The sequence below is a fragment of the Drosophila pseudoobscura genome, chromosome 2 (genome assembly GCF_009870125.1).
Source record: "Drosophila pseudoobscura strain MV-25-SWS-2005 chromosome 2, UCI_Dpse_MV25, whole genome shotgun sequence".
NCBI classification, from domain to species: Eukaryota; Metazoa; Arthropoda; class Insecta; order Diptera; family Drosophilidae; genus Drosophila; species Drosophila pseudoobscura.
The window spans coordinates 11879845-11896522 of record NC_046679.1 but is presented as its reverse complement, the minus strand read 5'-3'; the positions used below and the strand labels follow the sequence as shown (position 1 = coordinate 11896522).

At 45.8% G+C, this 16678-nt stretch overlaps 1 protein-coding gene across 6 annotated transcripts in view; it reads right to left on the bottom strand.

Annotated features, from left to right (window-relative positions):
* Positions 1-16062, bottom strand: part of beat-Vc (beaten path Vc) — a 39870-nt gene extending 23808 nt beyond the window's left edge. For 2 of the 6 annotated variants that reach the window (XM_015181759.2, XM_033385949.1), the window contains exons 1-2: positions 15922-16062; positions 9817-10458 (exon numbers count right to left, since the gene is read on the bottom strand). In XM_015181759.2, the coding sequence (XP_015037245.1) occupies positions 9817-9886 (70 nt within the window). In that variant the 5' untranslated portion in view covers positions 9887-10458; positions 15922-16062. Of the gene's footprint in view, positions 1-9816; positions 11124-15917 lie in introns of those variants that run through there. The other 4 variants (XM_015181758.2, XM_001358483.4, XM_033385947.1 and 1 more) reach the window with 4 other exon arrangements.
* Positions 16063-16678: the final 616 nt, after the last annotated feature.

The following is a 16678-nucleotide window of genomic DNA, read 5'->3' as shown; positions in this document are numbered from 1 at the left end:
ACAGCAACAGCAATAGCAGAGTGGAAGGCAACGTAGGGAATGTAACAAAGGGAATATTTACTCGGACTACGCTTGAGTCTCACCCTTGTTCGTATATAGCTCCTTGGCAAACACGGAGATTTCTTTATTATGAATGGAATGTCAACACTGGACGCCTCCGAGGACGCGGCATGCGGACTGTAAGTTTAAGAAACACTGAGGGAAAAAGTCACTCAGAATCATGTATCCGCACAATATTCAAGGATAGGTCAATAGAGATATTGATCCTCTCGCAGAATGGCCGAGAAAAGAAGTTATTCTCTGGCTCACGAAATTCATTTGTTGTTGGAATGAAACTTTTTCTCAGTGAAAGAATGCAATGAATTAATTCTTAATAGAAGTCAGAGAAGATATGAAAGACCAAAAAAGACTCCTCAACGGTAGTTTTCATATTCCTTTTGTCATTTTTGCCAGAGAGAGAGAATGTGTGATGGGTCGTATGCGATTTAAATTTACATGGAATTTCCTTTTTGGCTTAATGTAAAATTGTAATTTATTTATATACTTAAATAATGGTTTGGCCAAGTGCGCTGCCAACTCGGCTTTTATAAAGAAATGTAATTAAAGTATATCCCTACTGTTTTTGCTGTGAATTTATGTGGCTTCTGAAGCTCTGTCATTTTTCACATTTCGCCTTCGTATGCATACAGTGCTATATGGCTTTCGATATGGCCTGTGGCCTGTTTGGTGATATAAATTAATAAAATATTTTAATTAAATGCGGTCGAACGCATTTGAATTGAGTTATTACACTTAGACAGACAGAGACGTAGGCTGTAGTTGGAGTAGAATTAAGAATGAATGATACGCATCTTGGCTTCAAGACATTCTGCAATCCTCAGAAATCAATCAAATCAAATAAGAACTTCGTGTCTTTACTGTGACAGGTTAAGCCTGACGCTCGACCCTTTATTCTTTGCAGCCCGCCAGAGAGCACTTGATATAATTAACATACAATTGCTTAAGCTGAAAGCCATCAGCACCGACTAAGGTGACAAGTCATCGCTGACAGTACATATATATATATATGTGTGTGTGTACCTTTTCAAAGTCAATTGCTAAGTGACGAGGTAATTACTGCAAATGATGTGGTAACATTTTTACAACACTACCCACCCTCGTACAGCACAATTGGAGGAGCAGAAGCGACGAAACATTAGCAGGTTGTCTGACTGCAGTGTGGCAGTCTGGTCAACTGGGCAATTTGCTGCAATCCAGTTAGCTGGAAAGCTGCTGAGCAATTTGCCCGGCCATTATTCATGGCACATATTGAGGCACCGGCACCGGCACCGGTCAGGGACCAAGCTGAGACCCAGACCCAGACACAGACACAGACCGAGACCGAAACCAGGGCCAAATGACCAGCAAAAGTGGCAAATCTTTGTTCACACCTTAAACGGCAGTCGCCGAACGGGTAACACGAATGACCGGCATGGGTCTGAGTCTGGGTCTGGTTCTGGGTCTCGTTCGAGCTTGGGCCTTGTGTCGCATGTGTGTTGCGACCGAGCTATTTTTATGGATTTCTGCGTATGTCCTTTCGGTCAACCTTAAAAGTGTTTTCCTCTACATAAATTTGCTATAAAAACCATTTAAACGGAAACGGTTCAAACATTCAAAGGGGATGCCAAAAACTATTCAACCAGCTCCCTCCTGGAAGGATTAGGCAGGGGCATTGGGGGAGTGGGAGAGGGAGTGTGAAGACCGGAGTATGGACACACGGGTACGCTCCAGTTGTCGGTTGACTGGTGGTCCGGCCCGCTCCGCTGGCCAAATCTAAACTGCTCCAATAAAGCAAATTATCGTTAAAATGCTGCTGCACATAAGAAGATTTACGATTGCTCAGCTCGTTGCTCGTTGCTTCTGGTTTCTGGTTGCTCGTCGTTTGGGTTTTTGGCAGCAGCACAAACAGGAGCTGTGGAAGGATAAGGATAAGGATGGAGATGGGGATGGGGCAGAGTCGGAGTCAGAGTCAGAGGAGCAGCAGATACAACCTTTGGCCATGATTCGGTTTTGGTAGCTTGATGTCCGTTGTACATTTGTGGTTCCCCTTTCGTTTGTTTACTCTGCTGCTCTTGATTTTTGTGCACTTCTCGATTTGTTCAAGGATTCGTTTAGTCGAACCTTTTTGCCTTTTCCCTACTTTCTGGTCCTTTTTTGCTCTCCCCTCCGCCTTTTTTTTTGGTTTCCCTAAGCTTTTGGGTCACTCCTGCATTCGATTTCCCTAGCACGGGCGAAATGAGCGTATGACCAAAACAAATAACCCACAAAGTGAGCTGTTCTGGGGGAGAGGGCGGAGTCCCATATGGGTGTGTCCCTATCTCGTGAGCGTGAGCGTGTGCGTGTGCCTGAGTGAGATGGTGGCATGGCCATATGAGCATGAGTCTGCGTCTCTGCCCGTTGATTTGCAGTGCCATGAATGCTTCAACGCTTCTGGCCACAGCTGGTGCGCAAATCTCACACAGTTGGTTATTTGACAATTGATGATAGCATCAAGATTGGGTCGCCAAAATGTCCGTGAACACATATGTACGTCCCTTGCTGCCTTGCTGTGTGTGTGTGTAAGCTAGAGATGAGCACGTGACAGATGCGATTGTCACGAAATCTGTGCTGACGAACTGGCAATTAGCCTCCGACCTCTGGCATCTGGCAAACTTTACAATGGAAATGGGCTATGGAAAGGTAGGATCATCGTAAAGGATGTAAGACTTGATTTCTTGTGCACTTCAGGATTAGATGCTGTTTTTTTTGTTTTTTCTGTATTCATTGTGTTACGTCGTTTGGTCTCACATTGCCTTCTCTAGCACTAAATTGTGTTGTAATCTGTCCCTCTTTTCAAATGTGCCGCACTGGCATTAACTTCTCCCATTTGCTCCGGGGGGTTTCGGAGGATTGGACATGGGCCTAAAAGGTTTTTGCGGCTCGCATTAAAATTGAGGCAACATTTGATTGCAATTTAATATTTGCTCTTTGGCAGAGCAGCCCGCCATTTCCGATGAGGCTATAATTATTAATGAGTTAGTGAATGCTCGTTTCAGGAGCGTGTGGGGCCCCATGTGCATGTGCGGCCTCCTCTTGGCCATTGTCCAGAAAAGGACACCCACTCCCACAGATAGAGCCATATCAGAGGGCTCATTTGGCCTGCCAGTTTCCGCCATTTGGGGGAGCCTCTCGATCAGCGCTAATGAACCTTTTGCCAACTGTCCCTCCACGTCCACATCCAGCTCCACCGCTCTCCGCTTCCTCTTTTTTGCCCTTCAGTGTCAGCTTTTTCGCCTGGCCGCTATCTGTGTTAATGCATGCGTTTTCTTTGTCTCCTTTATCAGGACTTCCTGTCATTACTCCTGCTATCGCTGTGCCCCAGAGTCGCTTCCGTGTCCGTGTCCGCGCATTACCTTGTCGCCATGTCCTCGACGTCGTCGCTTTTCCTCGCTCGTTCCTTGCTCGTCCTGGTCCGACGAGATTACAACGCCCAGTTTTCAGTTCCCATCAGCAGGTCCCCTTGTACCAGGCTGCCCATTGCTTAATTTCGATGGCAATTATTTATTTAAACCGCCTCCTGCCCCATGCCTCGTTCCCCGTGCCTCCTGATTCCCTGCCTGCCCATTGGAACATGGCCCGGCTTAATTGTTTGACTTGGCGTCTGAAACTATGGGCATAGCCTTGCTGGTCCCAGTGCTGGTCCTGCTCCTGGTCCTGGAGTGGTGGCGCTTTGTACGCCGCTTTGACAACTCGTTGACCGTAAATTTCCAAGTTTTTCATTAGGCTGCCGCCTGCCTGCCTGCCTGACTGCCTGACAGTCCCAGGCGAGACTCTCTCCTCCGCTTTCTAATCAACTTGGCCGCAGTTTGTCGCGCTGCCTCCATCTCCATCTCCGTCTCCACCTTGGCCTCCCCCTCCAGAAAATGGGAAACGGAAAACTTTTGCACCTCCCATTCTGGCATGTTTAATGAAAGCGTTTTCACTGCGATTTCATTTCATTTAGTCGCCTCTTTTGCCAGTACGGCTCGACTGGCTCATTCATTATGCTCTGCTCAGATTTGTAATTTACACCTGAGGCTAACAAGCGGTGGAACAATGGGAGCGAGGGCTGTTCGCAGAATTGCCCAGATACCCTATACCGTACAAGGCCAATCACATATCGATTTGTATACACGGAGCAATCATCATTGGCATCGACTCAGACGAGCTCCCAGAAAGAATCTTCAATAAAATTTATGCATGGTGTGCTATTTCCAGGAATTCGGGAGAGGGGAGCCTATTTTAAGCCTATTTAAATATTTGCAACGGGATCAAAGGGCCCACTAAAAAAAAGAACAAACACTCGGCTCGGAAAGTGTCCCCGGCTTAAATGCTTGAAGAACCTTCTACACACACTTTCCGACAATAGGGCCAAAGCCGTCCTAATTCCCTCAGCCATCCGCTCGGGGACTAGGCCAAAATGTGGAATGGCTGACTGCAATTATGATGGGGGGAGGAATGGTTGGTCCTGGTTCTGGTCCTGGTGCTGGTGCTGGGACTGTTTCCGTTGCTGGCGCTGTTTCCTGCTGCAGCTGCAACTGCTGTAAAATGTTTATGATGCTTTTATGGCAGCTGCCCTCGGCTCGGAGCTCAGGGCCTGAAGCTCGGAAGAGGGCTTTCCGAGGGGCTAAGTGGGTGAGTGCTCAAAGAATTAACAATATGAATATGAATTATAAATATGCAGGCAAAGGCAGAGCGGGGAGGCTGAAGTGCTAAATGGCTTATTATGATTACAATTATTGTGCTCATTGTATTCGAGCGACAATGTGCAGCATTTTGCCTGTTTACACGATGCCGAACAAAAGGAGAGCGTCTGATTCCGCTCGCATTGACGTCACAGTCCCAAATCCATCATACGCCACGTGGTGCCAAGGTCGTCCTTTGTTCACATATTTAAATTTTGAATGCCAGATTCGCCCGGCTCCCGTCCCGCCTAACTCCTCGGCCCCTTTTTTTTACTTGTGCATAATCTTTAATTTAAACAGATGCCGAAAGCCAAAAGCCAAAAATAAAGCCGAGCCGGTCCCATCTAGAGTGAAAATCTACAGCCGGCCACGGCCACCTACCACGGCTAAGCAACGACTAAAACTGCACGTGCCGGGCAAGCCGAAAAAGCCACAAAAAACAAGTCAAATAAAAACGAAACGAAATCTTGTACATAATATAAAATAAAATGCCGGGATCTGGTCAACGGTCCCCGTCAGAGCGTAGCAGAACGGAAACTGTCGTCGAATGGATGCGCCTGAAGCCGGGGCTAAAACTGAAACTGAGGTTGGGGCTGTGCTCTATGGCTGTTGGTATTTGGTTACCCAGTACGCAGACCCATTTTCGGTTGGAGCGAATGAGTTTATTACTTGGGGGGTAGCCTGGCCTTGCCTTTAAATGCTTTCGAACGTTGAGAGATTATTTCATGAATAAATTATACAATATTATAAATAGTTTGGAATTTTTGATCAACATATTTTTAATTAAGGTGGTGCTTCGTTCTGATTAGAGGCCAACTATGTATTTTTAAGCTCTGTGGTTTGTTTAGAAGGAACCCATTTTAACCCTTATTTGTCGGATTTATGGCAAACTAAACTATTCGAAGAACTGTTTGCTATTTCAGTAATTTTTCTAAATTAAGATAAAATGGAAAGAGCATCGGTTGGTCGACTCTTCCAGTTGGAATGTGAGTGAGTGTATTTGTTTTGGCTGGTCTTCCAGACAGTGTATTTTCATAAATTCCATCAGAGCCGCAGCGGCTTTGGCCATTGGTGCTGGCCAGTGCTTGGCAAGAGCTCGCTGGTGAGCTGGTCTGGCTGGCTCTTGCTACTGCTGCTGCTGCTGCAGTGGCATGTGCGACCCTGCCAGACACAAATTGTGGCAGGATGGATGAGCACAGGGCATGTGAGTGCGTCGCTGTGGCTGCTGCGACCCATAAAGCACATTTACGGAATACGCGCGTCCTCCGAATTTGTGGCACGCGTTGAATATCGCATGGTGCCGACCAGACACCGGGCAAGAGGACGGCTGGCAGTATTGGAGTAGCTTTAAGGGCCACGAAAAGTGCTTTAAGTGTTTCGAGTAGTCTCAAATCTTGACCTAGGCATAAGGCGATGGCGAAGGCGAAGGCGTTGACGTTGACTCGGCTCTTGCTTATCTTGGACTGTGCTCAGTTCCCGCCTCTGCTGCTGCCTCGTCTGCGGTGGAATTTGACTCTGGTCCCCTGCTCGCTATGTGTGTGTGTGTGTGTGTCTGTGTGTGTGTGCATTGTTAGAAATTTATTTATCAACGCTTTTTGTATTTCCGCTGCGGCTGGAGCTTTGGTTCCATGCGGCTGTTTGCTTTTTGTTTATTTTCATACACTTCCTCATTTTTAATTTATGACAATGGCCCCGGCTTTTGTTAAAGCCGGAGCCACGCCCTGCGCCTTCTCCTACTGCTGCTGCTACTGCTGCTGGTCCTGGTCCAGCAGCAGTGTTATTGTAACTGATGCTCTTATAAATGGCCTCTGCCCGTCAGACAGCATTTCGTTTGTCGCTTTTATCGCAAAACTGGGACCCGACCCCGACACCGGAAAGTGGCGGATGGCGAGTGGATGGGGGAGGTGTTCTGGTGTAGTGGTATTGTGGGTGGGGCACACGTATACTTTGTATTTCCGTTCGCCCCCATTGTCCTTGACAGTTTCATTATGACAGCTGGCGGCAGTCGACGAACCCTCCTTTCGGCTTTCGCCTTTCTCCAATCTCCTTCCACTTCCACTCTTCGCTGATTTTGGTTTTTGTTTAGTTCCGCAGTGGCGCTATTAAAGTGTCATCTTGTTGTTGCCGCTGCTGCTTTTGCCAGCGACTAAAACAATGGACAAGTGTTGGCATTATTATTATTATCATTATCAAACGCGCTTCCTCTTCCGCCGCAGCGGACAAAGATAAAGGACAAAGACCACCGACCAGATAAAACGATCCCATTCATTCTCTTGACTGATTTTTAGTTAATTTCGTTGGCTTTGTGTGCTGTGGGTGCTCTGGATGCTGTGGGTGTTGCAATAAAGGCGAGGCATGAGAGCTGATTGTTGCGCAATCAATCTTTAAGGTCCTTTCAAAGTATTAAATTTTAATTGTGCGGAAAGGCGACCCACTTGAGTGTGCTTCTTACAAATATTTCTGTTATTCCGATTTAAATGGAACAATTGAATGAGAAACCTCGTGATTGGGCATCTCGAACTGGAAAAAACGCTTACAAATAGTGAGGCATCAGTGTAAGCTTGAAGCTGAATTGGTAGAAATAATTGATAAATATTAAAACTTGATCCATTATTCAGTCGGTGTCATACTTTTCACTGACGTACAGTAGAAAATTATTTAAAAAGAAAGCCACAACCTTAAGTGCACATGTAACCCCATTCTTTGTTTGGTCGTACAGGGGAGATTGGTTCTTCCCAGAACTTTAATGAAAGTGTCTATATTTTCAGATTCCTCGGAATTTGTTGTGTGGTATTGTTGCGGCAGGTCCAAGGGCTCCAAAGTTTAGCATTTCAGTCATCGGATTCAAGTGAATTTCAGTGTTCTGCTGCCTGCTTGCTTCGAAGAGTCTTCGAGGTCGCGTTGTCCTTGAAATGGCTTTTCTTTGAGTAAATGCCTGAATGCGCAGTTATTTAATTGAAATAAATTCCTGCCCGACAGGCCAGCGATGACGATGACGTCTGCCCGGCGAATGTTACGAGCAGTCAGACATTTGCGCATTTCGGGCCATATTAAAAGAAGCAACTCGACTGGGATTTATGGCTGCACTCGTCCCGCAGCAGCTCCTTTGGTGCCCTGCTCCACGGATACTCCGATGCTCTGCAGCAGTGGTCGGGCTCACATAAATATGCAATTATTTTGCATTTTCCGCGCTCACGCTCGATTTTTATTTATTTGCCTGCCTCATGCCGCGGGGCGGCGCTGCGGCTTCACGCACATTCCGCCATGTTTATGACACTCGCGACTTTTGGGCGGCGACAGCAAATTGACTTTCACACAAAGATGCTGGCGGTGGCGGGGGCGGTGCCGCGGGTGGATGTGGAAGTGGGGCATATCTCTTTTTATGTGACATATTTATTTGTTGATTCATATATTTATTCTTATTTACGAGTATATGCATAATTTGCATTTGACATATTTTTATTGGGCTCGTGCAGTGCGCGCGACCAGAGCGAAATCAAAATATTGTATTCCACATGCAAATATTTTCATATACCCCGCCGGGGGTCCCCTCTTGGGGATTTCTACTTCACCATGCATACTCGTGCAAACATATAAGTACCCGAAAATCTCTGCTTATCGAGCAGTTCAGAAAAATACAAAAATTGTTGTTTTACTGCTTCATGCATTGAGAGAAGGATGCAGAGAAGGTTTTAAAGTTCCATTTCACAATGAAACTGTAATGTATGGGGTATTTTCTATGAGGATAAAGATGCCTACACTCGACCTTTTGTTCCAAATGCTACGTTTTTTTAAAGTGACCTAATTGGTTCAGATCTGTTTATTGGCATAACACATGTGCCTGATTGTAAGGCACAGTTCATTCAATATACACACCGCTAGTGTAAACTTTGGGTCACTCTATATATCAGGTATATCCCTCTATCGACACGAAACAAAAATCCTTTGAAAGGTCGCACAATTCTCTTTTGAATCCATACATTTTTGTAGAATTTGTAGAATTCCGAGTAGAATTTATTAAAGTTAAAACGATTTTTATGGTGTTTTGCGAATTCTAAGTATGAGGAAAATTTTATTTATATATATATAATGTGCTCTTTGTAGAGACGAGAGTCGTGTCCGACTTTCGGTATAGAATTCCGAATATTTTGCTGAATAATTAAATTTTAATTGGCATTGCCAAAAGTTTTCTTTATGCACCCTTTTTTGCTTATATTTCTTCTAATTGTTAAGCTGCTGATTAATGTTTGCAAAACACATGTATCATATTTATTAAGTTAGATAGCATTTATCAAAAACATAGATGAAGAAAATTCCTTTGTCTTCTGACCGACGCACATACATATGTACATACGTTGACTTTTCAGATTATCCAGCAATTTATTTCCAATTTTTCATGGTAGCCTTTTGATTGAAACTTTACATTTTCGCCATCCATCATTCTTTGGCCCGAGCTATTCCCTTTTATTTGAGATATTTCACTTTGCACATGAAATATGAGACTCCTCAATGCAAACAAATGTACATTATTTTGACAAATATGCTTCACCAAATTCCGTAATTTACTTGCTGAGATGGCTATAGTTTTTCCCTTAGCTACTATTTTGATGGGACCTTTATGCACTAGGCCCTTATGTACAACGAATTGAAATGAATTGCAATGGTGTAAGGGGAGTGTGTGCGAGGCTTTAGTTATTACTTATTATAGTTGTTGCTGCTGCCTTTTGTGGCAACGATAAGCCTTTTGCATATCGAATTTTATTTGCCAGGCAGGCGGCAAAGCTGCAAGAAAAATGTTTGTTCATTTAAGATAAATTTATGGTTGTTGTCGGTGCAAATTGCAGCATTTATTGAATTGTTGCCACTGGCGCTGATGTAGCTGCTGCACTGCTACCACCGTGGCTGCCACCGATGCCGATGCGAGGGCTCGTAAATAGTTGTGCAAATAAATCGCTTGCGAATATAAATCGCAGCTCTGGCGATAGCCCGGCGCTTATGACATTTATGGGCGGGGCAGGGGGGACTTACTGCTAATCGTGTTCATAAATATCAAGCTACGATTCAGCCTACTTACCATTAAAAGTGGCCAGAAGCAGGGCGCCGAGCAGGCGCAGCATCAGCACCACCGCCGACTGCGGGCTCATCTTCAAATCCTTTCCAATTTACTTGTAATCCAGACCAGAGCTTCTAGTTTAATGTCGCTCCCAGACTGCGACTGGAACTGTGGGTGTGCCTGATGCCGATGCTGAGCATTAAACGGAAACGCGTTTACATTGCCGCGATAAGAAACGGAAATGCTCGGCTCAGAGCCGGAGCAGCACCATCAGCGGAAGGCAGGAGCAGAAGGCAGGAAGCGATGTGCCCGACGGCTGGCAGTTTGACTGCCTCTAAATGCGGCACGCTCCTGCTGCGGTCCCCTGGCTTTCCCCGACGTCTTTCCTTCTTTCTTTGTCTTGTCACGAATGGCTCTTTTCCCCGCTCGGGGGCTGCTGCTGATATTTATGGCCGCGACGCTAGTTCCTCTTGGTTGGGACGATGGGTGTTCCAGGCTGCATTTTATTGGGCAAATTAACGCTGCACTTTCACTGCTGCCAGCTCCGGTTCTGCAGTATTTAAACAAGGAGTTGCTTATGGCACTGGGGAGCGGGAGCGAGAGCGTGCATATTAAATTCCCGGCTCGGCTCATGCATCATCCCGTGGCGGAGACTTTTGCTAGCTTACATGCAAAATCCACGTTAAAGATTTATCGTTCTCCGCTCCACTCGGAGCTGTTGCTGTTGTTATGGCTGCTGCTGCCTCTGCTTTGCTCTGCCCCAGATACTGTTATGTTCTCGGAATTTATGTCTGTCTCGTCGACTTTCAGACATTGGCACAGGCCCGCCTTAGCATTGGCTTAAAGTCGGGACAGGCCAGACAGCAGGTGGCAGGATGGTTCGGGTGTGGGTTTGGGCCTCCCAGGAGCACGCAGCTTGCTGCTGCCGTGTCACGCGCGACCCATGTGGCGTATACGTCAGGCGGATTGTCTTTGTGCTAAGCGAGCTGCCACAGAGTGAGCCACATGGAAGCGGAACAGTTGATCGGGACTAAGGCAGAGTAAAGGACTTCTGAAGCTAAATCCAGCTTCGGGCTCTGATTTAATTTGCTATGACAGGTGGTAAAGGGTAACCAAAACACTGTGGATATGAAAACACTTCGCTAACCAGATTAATGTATTAAAAAAGCCAGCTTTCATAAACGGTGAGCGAGGTTAGTGAAGAGATTCTTACAAGATCTTGGCCTGTTCATCACGAAAACGTTTTGGTACTAAATGTTAAAAGGAAAGTTCCCATTTCATGTCCAAAAATTACCTATCGTTTGTATTTTACATCCTACTTATGCATATAAGTACTCCAATTCATTGCACCATCTCAGGTCGTACCTTCTCTGATACATATGAAGTTCTGCAGATCTACAATGGGCTTAACCATTACTTAGAACCACATCATATACAATAGAAGACGTAAGTCCACATACAAGCTGATTTACATATTAAGAAGTATCTCTTATGCATTCTACATCTGACTTTAAACGGCTTTTAAGCTTCAATGCTGTATTATCGGTCTATTGTCTGCCAGTTACGCAACACATTCATCTTGTGCCACGGCCGCCCTTACTTTGTTATCCATCGCTGCTGCTCCGGCACACAAAAATGCTAACAATTCAAAACTCAATCTGTAATACACTGCCGGCTACTTTGGGGCCGCTCCCCGGCTTCCCAAGCCTGCACAGAAATTCTACTGTGACGCCAACTGTCTGACAAATCGACAGATGTATGCTGCAGGCATTGGCAAGCCCTCAGCCTGTGCCTATGCCTGGGCCTGGGCCTCACACTCAGCCTCAGCCTCAGCCTTAGCCCCAGTTGGTCTGGCCTGTGTGGCGCAAATCAAATTGGCCGCCAAACGCTGCCTGGCGTCAAAAGTCATCCATCACGGACGTGGAGGACAGCGACGTGGGGCGCATCCAACTTTGCATGAAATTGGCTGTGTTTAAGCCAAAGGCAACGGCAGCAGCAACAACAACACCAAGTTTGTCTTGGACATGGCCTAACAGTGGGAGTGTGACTAGGACTCGGACTGGCACTCGCACTAGGGGTAGGAGTAGGAGTAGGAGTGGGACTTGCCACTCGAGACTTAATAAACAGAGCCCGCGGGCCAACACGAGCAGTGGAGAGATCGGAAAAGGGAAAAAGGGCAAAATGAACAACGAGCACGAAAATGTATGTAAATAAATAAACGCTTAACTCTTTTCAAAGCCAAGTTCGTGGAGGAGGCTGGAAAAATACTCGAGTGCCTCGACAACGAGGTACCTGGTATTCAGTGGTTGAATCTGCAGATATGATATCCGTATGGATATATATTAACATATTAATATGTAATCATTAAATCATATTTGATCTGGAGGGGCAATTCCAACGATTGTTGAATAAAAGGGTATTCAAACTTGAACGACTTTAGTCTCTGAGATCTTGTTGATGATCTTCAATGATGGCTATTAATTCTGATCGAAATTCTTACTGTGTTATACAATATACTCTTACTCCAAGGCCTGTACTACAAACAAAATATGAATTGCCAGCTTGAGAACTAAAGCAGCGATGAGTTTTGTGCATTATTTTCCCTAAATCCCTGCCGGCATTATCCTCAATTCATCATCACGGCATCGCAGGGCGGGAAGAGGCTAGCGCAGAGCCTGCACAGGAGGCGTGGCAGTTTAGCCGGCTGCTCTGTTTATTTAATTTCGGCAACAAAAAATGTGCAGCCCCTAGGCCAAAAAAGAACAAGACGGAAGCTTTGTTGTTGTGGCTGTCGATGTATGCGTGTGGCGTCAAGTGCATGAGTGGGTCACAGGCGCACTATAGTGCGTGTATCTGTGTCTGTGTGCGGGCTGTCCTTTGTGGCAGCGGCAGCGTCACCAACATAACCATAGCCGCAACTAACGCCAGAGTCTTTGTTGTTTCTCTTCTTGTTGCTGGTTGCCCTCTCTATACATACATATGTATATATGAATGCTCGTACTCGTACGAATATGCAAGTTCTTCAGTGTGAGTGGGTTTACTCTGTATGTGTGAGTGTTTTTTTTTATTTTTGGTGCGGCTTTCTATGGTGGCGGGAGCCCAGGGCTGGAGGTGGAGATGAGGCAGAGAACCAACATGAGTCAAATAAATTATTCCCACATTGTTGTTGGCAAATTTTTGATGGTTTAATTTTGTGGAAAATAAGTTAAGCCGCTGCTGTGGCTGCCATATAACATACATCACATACTCGTGCAAGCAGGGCATATGTACGCACGCACACATGAGCAAATACAAAGCACCCCACACTCACACAGGCTCATATACAAATTGTTGCCTACTTTGCTGCGCCGCGTATACGCAATAAAATAAACGCGTCGCAGTTACATTTCCGCCGTTTCCCCACTCGGGATGGAAATGGGGATGGGGATGGGGTTTTGCGGATGGGAACGGGATCGGGAACGGGTACCGGGATGGGGCCAGCTCCTCGGAACATTTTATGCCGCATTGCCATTTTTATTTATTTATTTTTATTTGCCTTTGGCTGCTGTGCGCCCTTTATTCATTCATTTATAAATTATTATTGCAAAATACTCGACTGCTGGCTGCTTTTTGCTTTCTGCTGCCTGATGGTGGCATTGGGTACAGCCTCCCTCTAAGCATTTACCACTTGAATCTGAGTGATTGCGAGGGAATATTTCACTTGAAATGATTCATTTTCAATTCCTGTCCTCTGCGTGGGCATTGTTTGCCTAAAATATGTATTAGCTTGATGAGCTTATTTCTCCGAAAGCAAATTAGCTAAATACTTGGATATCTATACTCGCTTGTGGCAGCAACAACCCCAAGGTAAAGTGAGTGGAAGCCGTCCACACATCGTTGCTCTGCCACTTTTTCTGTTTGATGATATATTTGGACCGGTAATTTTTTTCAATTTCAATGTTCTTGCCGCACATAAAGACACTCAAAACCATTCATATACATATGCATAGGATTCGCTTGTTTTTTCTGCTGCTTGTGCGACGGCTGTTTTGAATTGAGCCACATCATCATCATCCACTTTGTCAGCGTCATCATCATCATCGTCGTCGTCATCGCCATCATCTGAGCCTGATGGCTGACATTGTCAAAAGGGTTTAAGTGGCCACACTTGAACCAGGAGAATCAGCAGCAGCAGCAGAATCAGAAGCAGCAGAGGCAGAGGCAGAAGCAGCAGTTGAAAGTCCTCACCCCTAATGCTAGACAAATATGAAAGCACGAGTGGGGGACTGGGTATGTAGATGGGAATGGGGGGCAGTGGAAAGTCGAAAGTGGGAGTCGAAGGGTGGGGAGCATGACTTGTGTACACGTTGCCATGGCACAACTTTAAAGCAAACCCGAGGCTATGGGGAGCGGCACGAAGCACGGAATGAAAATTTAATGTGATATTGATTTATATATTCTATAAATAATATATATATCAAAATTGTACTCTCTTATGCGGCAAGCGTAACACTTAAATTTTGGCAAAATAGCATTCTTTTGTTTAAAGTGGAATCTAATGTTTAGTGAAGGCAAAGTGAATCTTAGACTAATACAAGAATAAAAGAAGCTTGGACTTTAAAAAGATTTAATGCACTTTACTTTTTTCAAATTGTTCAAGCCCATTGAGTAGGTTAATATTTAATAAATTCGGATCTGGGATTCATTTGATTGAAATATATTTGGAACAGGATCAATGATAGATTATTATAACTATTGAAATTATGGACACAGAAAAAACGAATAAAGACAAACAGTTGTCCGATAGATTTCGGTATATTTGTTGAAGTAGAAGAATAAATTCTGGTAGAATAAAAGCATATACTCATGCAATACACAGTTTTCTTCATGCAATAAATTAAAATGAAATACATTGAAGCTTAGAAGAGTGTGTATATATAATGTCCATAAAAATGGCTATCAAATGTATGGAGAAGAAATTAAATTTTGGGAAAATCTTGGCATTAACTTCCTTTTAAAATTGTACAGAGGGAGCAAGGTTCTTGAGATATCCCATTTCTTTTCAGTCAAAATTAATTCAAAGAGAAAGAAATGCTGATGGTTGCCATGGCAGCCAAGAAGTGCACTGAAATCAAATCAATGAGAAGTTAATTATGGGAAATTATAGATAATTAATCCAGCTTTGAACATAGCTTTTCCTCCGATTGCTAAATACCCCATTCACTCAAAGAGATTCTACCCAAGCGTGATATAATTTGCACCCAACTCCAACTTTCGTGGAAGTCATCGACATGATATCATATCATCATTCAGCACTCATCCCAGCACCTTGAGTCCTTGAGTGGGGCCCGGCCACACCCTGTCGTCCGACAGCCAACAATTAGATCTGCCTTCTCACTCCTTTAGATCCGTGCCATCGAGTGGCTTCAATCAGGCACGCCGAGAGTGTCGGCTGGCGTGGAACATGTCTTGGGGCAGGAACAGCCGCTAGTCAAGCCCGAAAGTCGCAAACAATAAACATTTAATTACGGGCCATTGTGGCGTGTTTCGAACGGTAATTTGTCAAAGGGTCTAATTAAAAACTTGTGAATGCCTCGAAAAATGCAAAAGACTTGTTAGGGATCACCAGAGAAAAAAGGACGGCTCATTCGAAATGCTTTCGAGGGCTGATTGGAGCATTTTACAAACACGCAATTCACCTTCGTCATTGTCATGTTAATTAATTCGCCAGCACTCGAGAAGACAAGTGAACATGGAGGCTCAAATCTGAACCCTGGTCAGAAGAGCCGAGCCACAAAAAAGGGAAGGGGCGGGGGGCAGCAAACTGTCAGAAGCATTAAAGGCAGCCATAATCAGGCGGAAAGGGCTGCCGCAGGCCCTCCCTTTCACACTTGTTAAGACTTTTCGATGGCCATCGATCCCATCCAGCACCAAAACCAAAAACAACTCAACAGCCGTGGAGCGGGGGTCCAGTCAGGCAGCGCCACAGTTCAATGCCTCTGGCATGGTTCATTGGGTCCAGTCTGGCCCGGCGCGGCCCGGACCCGCCCGGCAAACGGGAAGCAACCAGGCCAGCAACCAGCCACCGGCTACCGGCCAAGGGGCAAACACTCGACACTCGCCACACGAAAGGGGGCACTCACTCACACTTTCGGGCAGATTCGCTTATCGCGCGAATTTCGTCTTTTTCTGCGTGGCGTTGCGTATACGCCGCGTGGTCGTTGGCACGGGCGCGCGTTAGCAACCTCTGCACGCACAGAAGGATTTTCGAGACTGATGCTGGGGCCACTTGCCGTGGCCGCCACCGACGCCGACGCCGACGCTGCGGCTCAACGCTCAGCGTGTGGCCAAGCCGAAGTGGTAGCGCCACCGACTGCATCAGTGGCAGTGGCAGCGCCGCAGCAGAGGTACTTCGCTGATGTCATGGGTGACGAAGGGAAACACGGTTGGCTCTCAAGCAGCTGGAGCCGCTAAAGCAGCTGCCTTGTCTTCGATGGATAGCGTGGCCGATGCTGGTGCCGATGCCGATGCTTGTCCCGATGCCGACGCCGTTGCCTGTGCCTGTGCCGCAGCTGAGGCAAGTCAGTCAAGCGACCATAGTAAACGTAACATATTGTCGCAGCAGTCCTCCGATGGTGACGGAATCAAGGACGAAGTTAAGCGCTTCGTGTCAGCATCCAAAGATGTCGACAGTTCGTTCGTGTGGCAGGTTATGTTTCTCTTTCGTAGCTTTGTCGCCCGGTGGGCTTCGGTTGCGGCTCTCTCAGCCGAGACTCTCGTTTCTGGGTCAGTTGCGAGGAGAGGTTACAGGGAAAGCGGCAACATTTAAAATTGTCAAGCTGCAATTTATTTGCATTCAAGAATGTAATCAGTATTGGGCCAAAGATAACGTATAGGGTTAAGG